Consider the following 15,044-nt stretch of genomic DNA (forward strand, 5'->3'; position numbering starts at 1 on the left):
TCTCTCAGTGGGTGTTGACCATTCATCTGATCTGTGTGCAGAAATGGCAAAGCCTAGTACTTGCCTGTGCAAAAAAAAAAAAAAAAAAACTCCCTACCATTAGTGCCACCTATTTTGCAGAAGAGAAAGTTGTATTGGAGCAACACAGTTTGATCCTAGTATCATTGTTAGTATTGTTGATGGAACAAGTAAAAGGTGCAACTCTTCAATGATTCAGTTAATTTGCTGCTCTGGGTTTGTAGCTGTTATTAGTGACTGAAAATGTGAAAAAAGAAGTGAACATTGCTGGGACTTTGAACTCGGAATGTAGTGAGTTGGAGCAAATACAAGGTATTTTATCCACTGTGTAATGACCACATGCATGTTCATATATATATATATATATATATATATATATATATATATATATAATAGGCACAGGCGTGTGGTAAGAAGTTTGCTTCCCAACCACATGGTTCTGGGTTCAGTCCCAACTGTATGGCATGTTGGGCAAGTGTCTTGTACTATAATCTTGGGCTGACCAAAGCATTGTGTTTGTCCCCTGCCACTTCTTGCCAACCGGTGTTGATGTGTTTACGTCCTTGTAACTTAGTGGTTTGGCAAAAGAGATCTATCTGTCTGTGTCTAATGTGAAGCTATGACAACGGCTGTGCTGATGATGCCTTTTGAGACAGGAACGTCTACAACGCTATTTTATCTCCAGATGGAAAAATAATCCTAAATTCTGAAGAACTGTTGCCTCCTTGTAATTATCTCCCCATTTCTATTTGAAGTCAGTCCTAATCGCTGCAAGGTGTTGCTTTGCCTTACCTTGAAGTGAAGATATTTACAATATATCAAGAATTAATCTTGTGTAAGACTTGGTACACCTGTATTCATCTTAATGATTGTGTGTATGTGTATACGTTTAATTATATAGCTTCAGATATTAGGTTGTTCTGAGTTCAGTGTTGAAAGTGAGTTTAGTTGACTGTAAATTTGATAATTAATTTAATTAAATATTTACCATAAAACCAACTGTCAGTTCTTTCTGAAGTCTTAAATAACTGGTGAAAAAAATGTTGTTGTTGTTTTACTGTAGTGTTGCTGTTTTCTTTATAGAAAAGGCCAAGGAAAGTACTGGTGGTGTTGCTTATGAAGTTATTTTGAAGCCTGCATCAAATTATACCCCTCATAAGCCTGGTTCTCCTCCCAAGGAGACTCGGTCTCTCACCCAGGAGGCTATTGCTGATAAGTTAAAGAAAGCTCAGGAGAGAAGAGAGGTAATGTATCAATCTGTCTATCTCTATCTCTGTACTTCTCTTCCTCCATCCCCCTCTCTCTGTATCATGCTTGTATGTTTTTGCCAAATTGGTTTCAGATTTATGCATACATGTATTTAGGGTAGACATAGTCTAATACTGTTTTAATGAAAATGGCTCAATTTGTGTTTTTCATGAGGTGCTTGTAGCAATAGTTAATCTAGCATGGGTCCCCAAACTTTTTAGACCACCAACTTCTTCATGGAATCCTTGCCCCCCCCCCCTCATCAACCCCCAGGCATGTACAAAAAAATAATAATTAAGTAGATGTGCATTTATTGACCCTTTGAATAGTCTCCATCTACCCTCAGGGGTCAGTATCGATGACTTAGCAGATCCCTGATCTAGCAGGTCATGTAAGACCTGCAAATGTTAAGTTCCTCTTATGCAAATTAATTTTCAGAATTTTATGTCCAGGTGTCCTGCGGAAAGAGAACTGTTTGGACTTTCTGTTAATGACAACTTGGAGTGTTCATATTATCATCTGACATACTTGGATGTTTGCATCTTTCATTCTTCATTCTTTAAAGAACCAGTTTTGTATTTCCTTATATCTGTTGAAAAATAACGCTTTGCTTCAATTGACTTTGGAAATAATGAAACTTTGAAAATAACTTTGTTATTATTAAGCACTGGGTTTAATGTAGTAGACTAACCCCCCCCCCCCCCCCAAAAAAAAATTCTGGCCTTGTGCCTATACTAGAAAGAATTATCAAGCTGATGTTTAGAACATGAATTTAACAGATGTTTGATGGAAGAAGACATTGGCTTGAAACAAGTTTGTGTCACAGAACCAAGGCTGGACTCCAGTGGATTGCTATCAAAAGCATTAATTAAATTTGTTCATTAGATTACGTATTATCTGCTGTCTCTTCTTGGAATTTCCTCTCAAACTTTGTTGCATTTCATTGGGCGTTACTCCTTGGATTCACCAGATACTTATTGTTACACACTACCCTACTTTGTCCTGGAGGTGGTTTAAGAAACACATAATTGAGCTATTTTTAGTAAAATCGTTTTTCATTTGATGTCCACTTGTGTGTATGTGTGTATATATATAACTTTTGTCTTTCATATTTTTGTTCTGATGAAGGACTATCATCTGAAGCGTCAGAACTCCTTTTTAAGTCTTAAGTTAATACAACTTATACATTTTTGTCCTTCCTCTGTTGTCTTTCATTTTTTCTTCATTACTTCTGTATTATATAGTGTGTGTGTGTGGGTGGTATGCACACACCATTAATAAACTGAATTCAACCAGGATACTGCTTCTATACCTAAATATCAGTAGCTTTTTTTTATTGCTAGAACCATTTAGCTTTACATAATAGTTTCATTGAGCTTTTTGGTTCTTAATTATAACTATTTTAATTACATACAATTAGCCATTTGATTACAATGTTTCGTTAAGATAGCTTTAATAATTAGTGCAAAAGTTGGCTGATGGGTTAGTAAGCTATGTAATGATATTAATGATCTATCATTTAGGAAATGGTTCTGTGTCTGGAGCTATTTTGTTGACAGTAAAATATAATATATTGTAGATATTAAATCATGTAGTTTGGTCTCCTAGTTTTTTTGTTTTTTTTTTCCTCCTCTTTTTGTGGTGCTGGGGTGGATGGACTTTCATTTACAGCTGCCATCTTGTTCGTTGGTTTTGTACATTGGCACAACTTTCTGAATCTTGAGACTCACCTCCACTGCAGTGGGATTGTTTGCTTATCTATGGATTATCTTACCACATTGGAACTATCAGAAAAACAAAAATAATGGATTACATTTGTCTGTATTCTTTCTGGATTAATACTATTGCTGCTAAAATCCCTTTGCATCTGGATATTCTATCAAATTACCGTTATTGGAATATTTACTTCATGGATTTGTCTGAGCATTTTCAATTGGTGCTTGCCTTCAAATGTGAATCATATTGGACAACATTGGTTTAGCTTCTTACGGATTTTCCTACACACATACATACACACACACGTGCATGCATTGGAGATGTACTTCCCAGGCAAATGATTTCGTCTGACTATTGAAACTAAAACCACCAGCCTGGAAGATGCATATAAGCCCTTTTAAAAACAGAAAAATGGTCAATTCGCTTAAACATTTGGTGTCAGAACTTTTGTCCCACTGACTGCAACCTGGTCACTGACATGGCTCAGCTTGCCTTCTCCTTGTGGGATATTAATGGTGAAAAATCCCATTTATTAAAAAAAAAGTGTATAAATAGGAAGTTTATATCAAACTGCTGTCATATCAATTTTTATCGACTATCTATTTAAGGTTATAAAACAATGGGAATATGTAAAGACTGATGTGTAATCCCAGAACATCCTTTATTTCCTGCCACAGTTTGTTTTCCCTCTTTCTCTTCCTCCTCCTTCTACTTTGGTCTTGTAAACTATTTATGTTGGTCATAAAGCTCAACTGATTGACTTTCTTCCTAATGTATTCTTACTCTGGTGAGACCATAACTTGACAATCTAATTAATACTGGCACTGTGAATGAGCCTTTAGCATTCAGATTACTGTCGAATGTAATGCTTATTTATTCACATTGTTTGCAGTTCATCATGCATTATCTCATAGCTTTGAGATTTAAATGATGATTGCTTTTTATTAGAATAACATTGTAGGATAGGTATGAGAGGTCAGATCTGGTTGGTTTTGAACATAAAAAGGTAGAGTATTTGGGCCAGATATAGCCAATACACTCTTTGTTTCAATTAATTTTAAAAAGAATTTAGTAAAATATCTTTGTCATTATTAAACTGATGTCTGGAAAATAAATTGTGAAAATTTGAAAGGTTTTAGTTTAGATCATAGTTTGTCTCATAGAACCAAAGGTGATTTCAGGCAGCTTAGTCTCGAAAGGCCTCTTGTTGGAAGAAATGGAAATATCAGGAGTCTTCAGGTACGACCACAAATATCCATTTCAAACTGGAATGTAACTTGAAATGCAACCAAAAACTAAAGCATATCCAGTCATTTGAAGCTTTGCCAATTTTATTTACATCATATTTTGAAGAGGGTGAGATTTATCTGGAGATTGATAAGTACTCTTGGATTAAATGAATTTGGAAGAGTAAAAATTTGGTGCAGTTGGTGTAGATCTTCAGAAATTTTAAGTGTCTAATTGAGGAAAGAATTGCAACTATTATGTGGCAAATCTGACAAATATGGCTGCCATCATATCTTCTTGTTCCAAGCCAAGCGAATTCAACATAGTAATAAATGAAATAAGTTTCAAAATAATGAAGAATCTATCAAATAAAGTCATAATTAAGCTGATGTTTGGAATTTAAATTAATGGGAAATTTTGATGGAGAGTTTTAATTTTAGATCTTAGAACCAAAGATCAGTCTCTGGTGGGTTAGAATGTAAATGTTGGTCGATGCTTCTGTGAATTGACTTCTTTTTTTCTAAGTCACAAGTTTTAAGGTACATAGTTGTAGTGTTATAACTGAGTATATCTATGTCAATATTAGTGAATGCAGTGTAACAGTAATATCTATGTATGTAGTAGTGAAGATAGTGAGTATATATATATATATATATATCTGAGTGAATACAGTAATTGGGTATATCTGAGTGAATGTTTCCCAGTGCATTGTGTAATCATTTCTGATAAATACACCCTTCTGAAGAGATGAGTTTCTGCTTTATTCCACTGAAGCTCACCATTTCCAGTTCAATTCATGCCAGCATAGAACTGATTCTGTCAATTCTTATGGATATTTTAATATATATTATAGTCTGTCAGAAATGATGCCAAACAAAATTTCCAATGATCAGTATTTCATATTTATATAATCTGGAGAATGGCAAAGTTTTTAAGTTGTATTTCTAAATACCGAGTTGATATGTGTGCAAAAACATAAAAACATGTAAAACATACTCACGTACATGTGTACAGTGGTTTAATGTCTTACACATACACGTATTCTTTCATTCTTCTGCAGTTGACTCTTCTGTACTTCATGAGGTTTTCTTTCAATTTTCTAGTCTCTAGAAACCCAGAGATTGGAACAACTGCAGAAAGAAAGAGAACGAGCACAGCAAGTTCTTCAGAAAGCTCAAGAAGAAAACAACACCTTTTCCAAATCTACAAAAGAAAAACTTCGCAGGAGTTTGGAATTAAATAAGGAAAACAGAGAAGCTCAGATTAAGGCATTACAAGATCGTCTTCGGGAACATGTAAGTCTAGTGTTTTTTTAAAAATTATTTTTTTTGCGTTGGGACATTTTGTAAATTTGTTAAACCCAGTCCTTGTAATGACTTACAAAACCAAAAATGAATAAAAGCAAGAATTTAGAGTTCTCTCCCTTACATTAAGGAGAATGTCTCAATTCTGTTGAAATGAATGTAAACAAGGTTAGTACAACTCTTGTTATATCATACATCTCTGGACTGGTTGACCAGTGCAGTTTCATTTGGTACTGTGTCTTACGGGAAATTAAGATTCAACTCGATAACTTCTTTGAAGTGATTGGGGGGGGGAGTAATTCTGTAATCCTTTGCCCCCCCCCTTGAATTCTTAACCTGATGGCAAGTATTTAACGCTTGTTTAGAGGTGGAAGATTCACTAGGAAACAGTTTTTTCTCACCCCCTGTTAAAAGTGGTAGGTTGTGATTCTTGTTAGCAACTCTTTTTTAAAATTTTTTTTTTTTTACTGTATTTCCTATTACAACCCGTCTACTCATTTTCTTATTTTTTTCCCACCATTTGCCATTATATATAGCATTGCTTTATCATGATTATACCAAAAATTGAAATAATAAACTTGGTACTTAGGTACTTTTGATTCTTTTTTTTTTTTAAGTGTTCCTCTCAAGTAGCTGTTGCTAAGAAGAACCACTTAACTCTTGTAAGAAACTATGTTGTGAACCATTCTTGTTGATGTAATAATTCCACTAATGTTTATTCTTTGGTACCACTTTTGGGGGCTGAAATATCTGAATGAACTAAAAATAACCAAGTGATGTTACTTTGTTTTGAAATGAAGTTTCTGGAAGATTGCTACAGTGCCATTTGTTGGTTCATATTGTAATACTGTCGTGATATTGTAGTATAAAGGGGGTTGATACTGCATATTAGCAATAAAGGGACTCAATATAAGAGCATTGTTCTTTGTATTGTTGGGACATTATAAATAAAGGGGTTCAGTATAAAATGAGTTGATGCTATATACTGTTGATATATTGTCGTATAAAGGAGTTTGAAGAAAGGGTTGGTATTGTATACTGTTGGGATGATATTGTAGTATAAAGGGGGTTTGATATTTGAAAAGGTTTTCTCTTTAATACTGTTGATAGAATGTAAAGAGTTGGTGGTTTATATTATCAATATAGTATTAGGATTTGAGTTAAAAAGGGTTCATATAGTATTAAGGGATTTGGTATAAAAAAGGTTGGTTTTTAATACTATTGATAAAGTGTAAAGGGTTTTGATGTTGCTATTTCTTATGTTGTGTGTATGTTTGGTTATTTTAACTGAACTCTCTGTGGTGGTGGGCAGGAAAATAAACCATGTGTCTCTTTAAAGTGTTGAAACAAGCCTCCTTGTCTGGAGAATGGCGTAGAATACATGTGACTACTTTTATGTTTAGCGTAAGAAGGTATCTGACGCATGTAAGAATAGTGAAATGGTGTCCAAAGACCTGGAGGAAAAGATAAATCAAAAATTTGAGAAATATGATCAGAACAGGAGAGTCCAGATGCAATTGTTGCTCGATCGCCTCAGGGAGCACGTGAGTGTCACTAGGCCAACCAGCTGTCTTTATTTTATTTTGTTTTAGTTTAATTGCTTTTTACCCCGATCACTTTTTTGTAGTTTTATTTTTTTATTTTATTTTAAAATTAAAAAAAAAAAAAATTTCTGTTGGTGCAAATCATTGAGTAATACTGGAATAAAATAAACTTGGAAATTATAATGACCTATCAACTGTGGACCCTTAAAAGTCTGGTGCTAAGGGAGCAGTATCTGCTGTAGGGGCTATTTCCTCAAATGAAACTAGAATGAGTTTCAGTAAAACACTGGAAAAACAGCCAGAAGTTATTCTTTAAATTCTGACATGGCAACAGACACACTGACTTTTTTATTATCATATTTCTGTTGAAATACACTGACTTGGTTTCAATTAATTTTGAAACTAATGAATTTAGTAAAATAACTCATTATTAATGTGTTGTTTGAAACAGATCAAAATGAAATTTTGATGGAAGAAGGTTTCAATTTAGATAACTTTAAAACATGAAGTTAGGACCATAGTTTCAGGAGATGGCTTTATGCTGCTTGAAACAAACATGTAATATAGCTAAATATCTCAATTGACCTGAAATTTTAGTTGGTGTAGAATGTGGGTAAAGTTGCTAATATATTTTTAAAAAGTGCTTTTGATTTGAGCACTGAAGAACAAGCATCTTACATAATGTTATGTCTTTAAAGTTCTCTGTTTTAACTGGAGATGTTTAAACTTAATGCTGTTAGACTTTATTAGCTTCACAGGGAAACTTGAGGTAGTTTTCTATAACTACTTCTGGAATTGCCTCTGCCTTTCATTTGGAGAAGAATTTATCTTCTGAGATGAAACAAGAGACTTAAATTGATCTTATGGAAAGCCTGAAATACATAGTGTGCTTGCAGGTATGCAGTCACACAAAACTTTATCTATTTAAATATATATTACAATGTGTGTGTGTGAATCACTATACACACACCCACGTCTGACCAGTTTAAAATATTTAAAACTTTGTTTCCTTTCTTAGTTAGAATTGAGCATATTGTTCAGAATGACTTTCAGTTTAACTGAGCTGCCTTCCGAGGGAAAGATTCTTTACCTGGCTTTACTGTAAACAAATTGGATTTGGCAGTTTATGAGCATGTAAATTTGTTTAAGATGCCTGGTACAAAGTCTGGAACAAGTTTCTCTCAGTGTGTTAAACATAGATCTGGAGAGTCCGTTACAACCATGAAGCTTCTCCATGCAGCTCCTACTTACTATAAACAATGTTAAGTATATAACAGTGAAATCTAGGGCAAAATGAATGCTTAATTGGGTTCTCTCTTAATGTCATGTTTAATAACAGTTTCTTGGTCATTGTAAACTGAGAATCTGGGTTAATTAAAATAAACTGGTCATTATACAAGGCCTATCTACCAATTTAGTGCAAACAAAAAATGGTATTTTCCAGTATTTACTTTTGAAAATATTTTTGCTTCAAATTTCTTTTTATTTGATTTTTGTACTTTTTTGTGCACATGCATGTTCCATTGCCAAAGTTTATTTGATGCTGCTGTTGCTGAAAAGTCTCATAACGACATTTACTGTGCTCCGATATTCTAATAACAAATCTCAGTAATTATCATGACTATTGTCAACCAATTCATGGATCTAAAGAATGCCATCCCCTCTTCAAACATTCTATCAATGTTACAGAAGCAGCAGCAGCATGGTTTTACCGAAATAAACTTCTGGTTCTTCCCCCTCCCCTCTCCTTAAAAGTTCATGTTCATTCTTTAGCAATTCTGATTGGTTTGTAATTCCTCAGATCCTCTGTTCGTTTTCCCACCTCCACTGTTTTCTGCTAGTCTTGCATCACCAAAGTACTTTCTTTAATTACCATCATTGAAAAACTTTTTATTTCCCACTCCCCTCACAGCACCAAGTTTCTCTGGTTTTTTTGTTTTGACCAAACAAATCTCTGCTAGTCTTAGGAATGTCTTTTTTTTTTTCTTTTTTTTTGTATAATTCTTCAGTTAATCATCTTAATTTTATTTTTTTAAATTTAATTGGCTTCAGTTTTTTTTTTTTCCTTCCCTTCCTCAGACTGTTCAGTAATTATCTGATAGACAGATTTAAGGGTTTATCTGAGATAACCCTTATAATCTGAATTTCTATGCCTTCAGGTTTTGAATACCTATTAGACTGATTGGTCTGTTAATATTTTATTCCACAGCACCCTTGTATTATTATTATTATTATTTTCGTTGTTGTTGTCATTAGATATGTTGTTCAATGCTACACATTGAGCAACTAGTTGCTTCTTCTTAGATATCGCTTGTCATTTCGCAGCTGCGGAGTGCATAACTCTTGCAGCCTTCCCTGCTTATCTGTCACAATTAGCCATTTCTTAAATTTCCTTTGCATCTTGTTAAGCATGGTCCGTTCTAAATCCGACCACGACATTTCCATAATTTTACGTGGTTTCCTTGTAAACTATTTCAAAATTTTCACAATATTCTTTTAAACAGTCAACTTTAAAGCTAATGTGACTTCTTTCCTTTTTTTAATTTTTTTTTTTGTCATAATTTAACTCTCTTTAAATTCCTTAATTAATTTAGACTTAATCATTTCGATTCTTTGATCTTTCTTTAACATCTAATCTTCCAACATTTGAACATGAACTTTTATATGTGTGCATGCCCCATTTTGCTTCATCACTTGTATATATAAAAAAAATTAGTGAAAAATGAGCCATTTGTAGACTATCTGTGTATGTATGTGTGAATGTTCGTATGTATACGTGTGTGTATGTATGTGTATATATATGTGTGTGTGTATATATATATATATATATATATATATATATATATGAATTTCTGTGTATGTTAATAATAATTTGTATCAATTGTGATTATTCAGCTGTTGCTTGTTACAACTGTTGGTGCTCTAAGTAACCGTTTTTAGGTGGCAGATATTCTGCAAATGGCTTGTTAATCTCTGATTGTGTTGTTTGGTTGGCTGTCTGTTATAACTAGTTGATCTGGGCTCTGTTCTCAACAGGACAAACATATTAAGGAGGTAAACAATGCTTGTGAGACAATGTACAAAACTTCTGGGGAGAAGATCGGTGAAAAGGTTTTCCAGAAAATGGATTCAGCTATCAAGAACAGAGAGGGAGTGATTAAAGCTATTCAAGACCGTCTTCAGGAACATGTAAGAAAGCATGTGGACGATATTTTCATCCTTTTATTCTTATTCATAAGAAGAGTTCATCGTATCATTCATTGTCATTTTATATTTATCGTTATTGATCATTATTATTATTATTATTATTATATTCATTATTTACTACCTTTATCCTACATGTTTTGGTTTCCTAGTTAGAAAGCATGTTTCTTGTGCTCTGAATAATGCTCCATCAGTCGCAAATGCCCCCATTTACAATTACTTCCCCCTCACCCCTGTTTTTTGGGTGGGGTGTGGGGGATCCAATATCAGCAATGGGTAACATAATTGAGTTCTCTCTTAGATGAATACAGGTAGGGGCCCCTTTAATAGCTGAGCCAGAGACAGGTTTCTAAGTAAAGTTTACTGGGTTCTGGGTATTTTTACAGCCCCTCGCCTCAATATGTAAATAGTTACATGGGAGGGTGAATGGTGGTGTACCATTTGTGTCTTTAATGCAGTTCTTTTGAATATTTAGTGTTAGCAGGGTGTCTAGTGTTATCAACCTTAATACAGATTCAGTTTCCAATGGATTGGCTCAGTTCTTTAGAGACATATTTGTTAAATTCCAGGGATTTATTTCTAGAATCAGTTTTTTATGGTTGGAATCTTTTTAATTATTTTTCTTTCTTTAAATCAGTTTTGGGTTGTTAAAGTTTTTCGGGTCTTGACTGATGCTAAAATTATTGCGAGCTCACGAAGCGCAGCTCACAGATTCATTAACTGCCCTTCTAACGAGTGTTCTTTTGTGTTTCTTTCAGGAAAGACGTATTGAAGAGGTGCGTAAAAACAAGTTGTCTGTCCATGAAGATGATGATAGCTACGAGTGTGTGGTTGACAACAGTTAATGTTGCTGGCATCCAAGCCACATGGCCGCAAGTGCTGTCTTCATTTGTGTTTGTGTCAAAATTTGCCTACTGGTGAAAAAAAAACATCATCCACTGTTGCTTTCTTCCTGTCCTAGGTTTCAGAAATGGCGCGTTAAGCATCTCTGCCATACAGAGTGATTGGCACAAAAAATATTGCTTTTGATCTGGAAATTTTTTTTTTTTTTAATTCTCTCACTCGCTCTCTCTTCTCTATCTCTCTCTTTCTCTCTCTCTCTCTCTCTCTCTCTCTACCCCCATCTTTTTTTTTTTTTTTGTTAAGAATTCCTGGTTAATTTACATGCTTAAGTCTTGCTCAACATAATGTGTCTTCGTTTCTTTCTATTTACGTTTTTTTTTTGATTTTGTTTTTCCTCTCTGCCACCTCTTAACCTGCAAGAGAGAAAAAACCAAGAAAGAAACAAAAGAAATGAAAGAGACAAAAATGGATACATTTGTTGACAAAGTTCTTGGCATTTTTAAACAAACCAGACACTTTTTTCTTTCTTTCCCCCCGAAAAATGTAAAAAAAAAATTTTCCTCCCCACCCCCCTCTCCCTGGAAAATATTTTTCTTTAAAGAATTTTTCTGTATTCTTACTGAGCCAGTACTATTGAATAAACGGGCTGTCCAACTGAACTAGAACCAATGACCAAAAATCTTTCAACTTCCTTCATATATCAAAACTAACCATCACAAAAAAAAAAAAAAAGCCATGCACCCCGTCTTCTTGTTCTTCTCGTTCTTCAAGATTGGCTTCTCCGCCAGCCAGCTTTCAATTCAACGTGCATTGGCTTTTTTTTCTTTTTTTTTTTCTTTTTTTATTTTCAATTTTTTTAAAAAACTTTTAAATGATGCTTGTCCGACTTTTTTTGAAAACAACCAATATTATCAAAGAAAATTCCACTAATGTACTAATAAAGAAATAATGATGATAATAATACTACTACTACTACTAATAATAATAATACTAATTATATTGATGAAGGGCAGAAAGCGGTTCTTGAGAGTATCTGTGTATGTTGATGCAGTTTTTTTTCATCTGCAAGTGCCATCTACTGGCCATTTCATATCTCATTGCCTGTCATTTGATTTTTTCACATCCTTTTTTTATTTTTTATTTTGGCTCCTCCTCCCTCTTTTCTCTTCTTCCTCCTCCCTCTTTCCTCTTCTTCCTCCTCTTTCTCTTGCCTCTCTTTCCTTTCCTTGTTTCCCTCTCCCCCATTGTAAAATGGACACTTAGAACCCAACTCAAAGAGATTGGGCTTTCACAACCCCACCCCCTCCCTCTCTGTCCGTCTGTTTTGTCTGGTGGAGTCTAATCTAGTATCCTACATGACCCACCACTCCCTAATGTCTGTAGTTAGGTTGCTTATATAAATTTTACATTCCGACAATATTGGTCACCTTTTTGCTCCTCACCTCCTTACCACCCACGTGTCTGGCTGTGTGTGCAGGAGCTTGTGTATACAGAGGATATGTGTGTGCGTGTCCCCCCCCCCCCCCGTAATAGTTTGTGGGTGGCTTGCTTGGTTGCATTGACTGTAAGCTACAATAGACTAAGGGTGAATAATGATTGATGTAATTTGCTTGATAAGTGTTGGGATGTGTCTGTGTTGGTGGTTTGAATCATTGTCTAGATGTCTGCCTTAGTGTAGGGCCCCAACTACTACTATATATATATATAGATATATCTAACATGTACAAACATACATACACGCATACACACACTCTGCCCAAAAACCTTGCTGTAGGGTCTTAGTTTCTTCTCACACTCTGCTGTCCACCTCTCTGCTCTTTGTTCACACTTTGACACATTGCTATCACCACCACCACCACCACCACCACCACTTCTACTACTTCTACAACCTGAGATATAACACTAATTTCTCTTAATCTCTCTCCTTTCTCTCCTTTCTCTCCTCTCCTCTCTCCTCAGCTGGTCTGTCCACTAACTTGACCAGAACAACTTTGTTGCATTGGCTTTGAAATCTTTAGTTAATCTGTGTACTTAACTGCTTGATGTATGTTCCAACTGGACGCTACATGTCGGTGGAGTGCTTTTGGTCAGCTTTTTTCAAGTGAAATTTCATGAACTTCAAAAATGTATTCAGTGGAAACTTTGTCCAAATATGGAAATATTTTTTCTCTCTCTCTCTCTCTTACTCTCTTTCTTTCTTTCTCTCTCTCTCTCTCTCAATTTTGACTTTATTTTTATTTTTTTATTTTTTTTTTTGAAAATGTATAATAAAAGAAATCTGTTGGAGTCTGTTGCCGTTGATGACTTGTATGACTGACGAGGTTGCTCGTCCTATTCTATTGCATTCTTGAAAAATTTCCAATGCTTGCAGAGTTCAGTGTTAGTTGTGGGAAAGGATGCGGGGGATGGGGGCTACTTCTTCATTCATAAACCTCCCTCTCACCCTTCCTTCTCTCTCGTTAGTAGTAGTAGTAGTTTATATTGCATTCTTTCCCTTTGTGTGATGTCAGTGGGTAAGGTCCTCCTTGGATTGTCTGACCACTATCTGAACAACATAATATGGCTTCATGGTCCAGAAGTTTGCTTCACAGTTGTCATGTGGTTCCAAGTTCAATCACCCTGTGCAACTTTTTACCTTTTGCTCCAGGTTGGCCAGTTCCATGTAATTTGTGGTCAACAGAAACTTTGCAAAAGCCCATCATATATTATTTTTTATCTTTTACTTGATTCAGCCATTAGACTGTGGCCATGCTGGGGCATATATAAATATCTTTCACTAAGAAAACTGATAATTTTATTTATTTATTTTTTTTTATGTTAAGAAGCTTGCTTTGCCTCTGCATAGTTTTGAGTTTGGTCCATTTACATAGCACCATAGGCATGGACTGACCAATTCCTTGCAAATGAATTTGGTAGATTGAAGCTCATCCTATATATATATATATATATATATATGTGTGTGTGGTGCCCCAGCATGGCTTCAGTCTAATGACTGTAAAGGATATATAGTGTGTGGCGTGGAGTGGGTGCTTCTCTCCCCCTACTGCTTGACAACTACTGTTAAGTATGGGTTGTTAGACCAGGGGTTCTCAACCATTTTGTGCTTGTGGACCCCTTTGACTATTATTTTATTCTGGTAGACCCCCATAGTTGTTCGATGTTTAAAAACTAGTTTTATAGAAACTTATTACAAAATTCCTATTTTGTTTTTCACACATTCATTTGTGTAGGTGGAACTGGAAAGCGTTAAAGAAACCTAGCTGTTTCTTGGCAATACAGACATCTAAAGCAAAATTTTTTCAAGGGCCCTTAAAATACTATAGTGGATCCCCAATTTGCTATTTTGTTGTGCGGACCCCCCACCTCCCAAACCTTGATGGACCCTGGTTGAGAACGACTGGGTTAGACATGTTATTGGGCAACGGTTTTAAAGCTGGATGGTCTTCCTGTCTGCTGTTAACCTTTATCTGGTTCTTCAAGTAATGGATCTCTTCAAAAGGCACCAAGCAAGATGATTTATTGGCAGAATTACCAGCAGTAACACGACCTTGGTTGGCCTGAACTGTAACAGAAAAGTGCTATGCAGTGGGACTGAACCTGAAACCACGTGGTTGGGAAGCAAACTTGTCCACCACACAGCCACCTTATTGGTGTGCAGCCTGTATGTGGTTGCTCAAATTGCTGAACATAAAAGTCAAATCTCAACCTATTGTCCTGAAATTGAATGAATATATTGGATAAGTAATTCTTGATATAAAATACATGAGAAAAAGACAAAACACAACCAGAATGCTTTTCCTCTTTCATTTAATGGTTTTAATCATAACCTTTAAGGGATTTTAGTTCATTGTATTGCCTGTATCAGTCTCTATTTATTGAACTACTAAATTATATCAAGGTATGCAACACTATTATCATTGAGTTGGTGAAGGTCTGATGC

At 35.0% G+C, this 15,044-nt stretch overlaps 1 protein-coding gene across 9 annotated transcripts in view; it reads left to right on the forward strand.

The window, feature by feature from the left end:
- LOC106884330 (uncharacterized) overlaps positions 1–13,393 on the forward strand; it is a 30,359-nt gene extending 16,966 nt beyond the window's left edge. For all 9 annotated transcript variants that reach the window (XM_089340046.1, XM_089340047.1, XM_014935663.3 and 6 more), the window contains 5 exons: positions 1,102–1,262; positions 5,313–5,504; positions 6,917–7,057; positions 10,094–10,246; positions 11,020–13,393. In XM_089340046.1, the coding sequence (XP_089196172.1) occupies positions 1,102–1,262; positions 5,313–5,504; positions 6,917–7,057; positions 10,094–10,246; positions 11,020–11,106 (734 nt within the window). In that variant the 3' untranslated portion in view covers positions 11,107–13,393. The remainder of the gene's footprint in view (positions 1–1,101; positions 1,263–5,312; positions 5,505–6,916; positions 7,058–10,093; positions 10,247–11,019) is intronic.
- The last annotated feature ends 1,651 nt before the right edge of the window (positions 13,394–15,044 follow it).

The sequence above is a fragment of the Octopus bimaculoides genome, chromosome 23 (assembly GCF_046866305.1).
Source record: "Octopus bimaculoides isolate indiv1 chromosome 23, ASM4686630v1, whole genome shotgun sequence".
In the NCBI taxonomy this organism is placed as follows: Eukaryota; Metazoa; Mollusca; class Cephalopoda; order Octopoda; family Octopodidae; genus Octopus; species Octopus bimaculoides.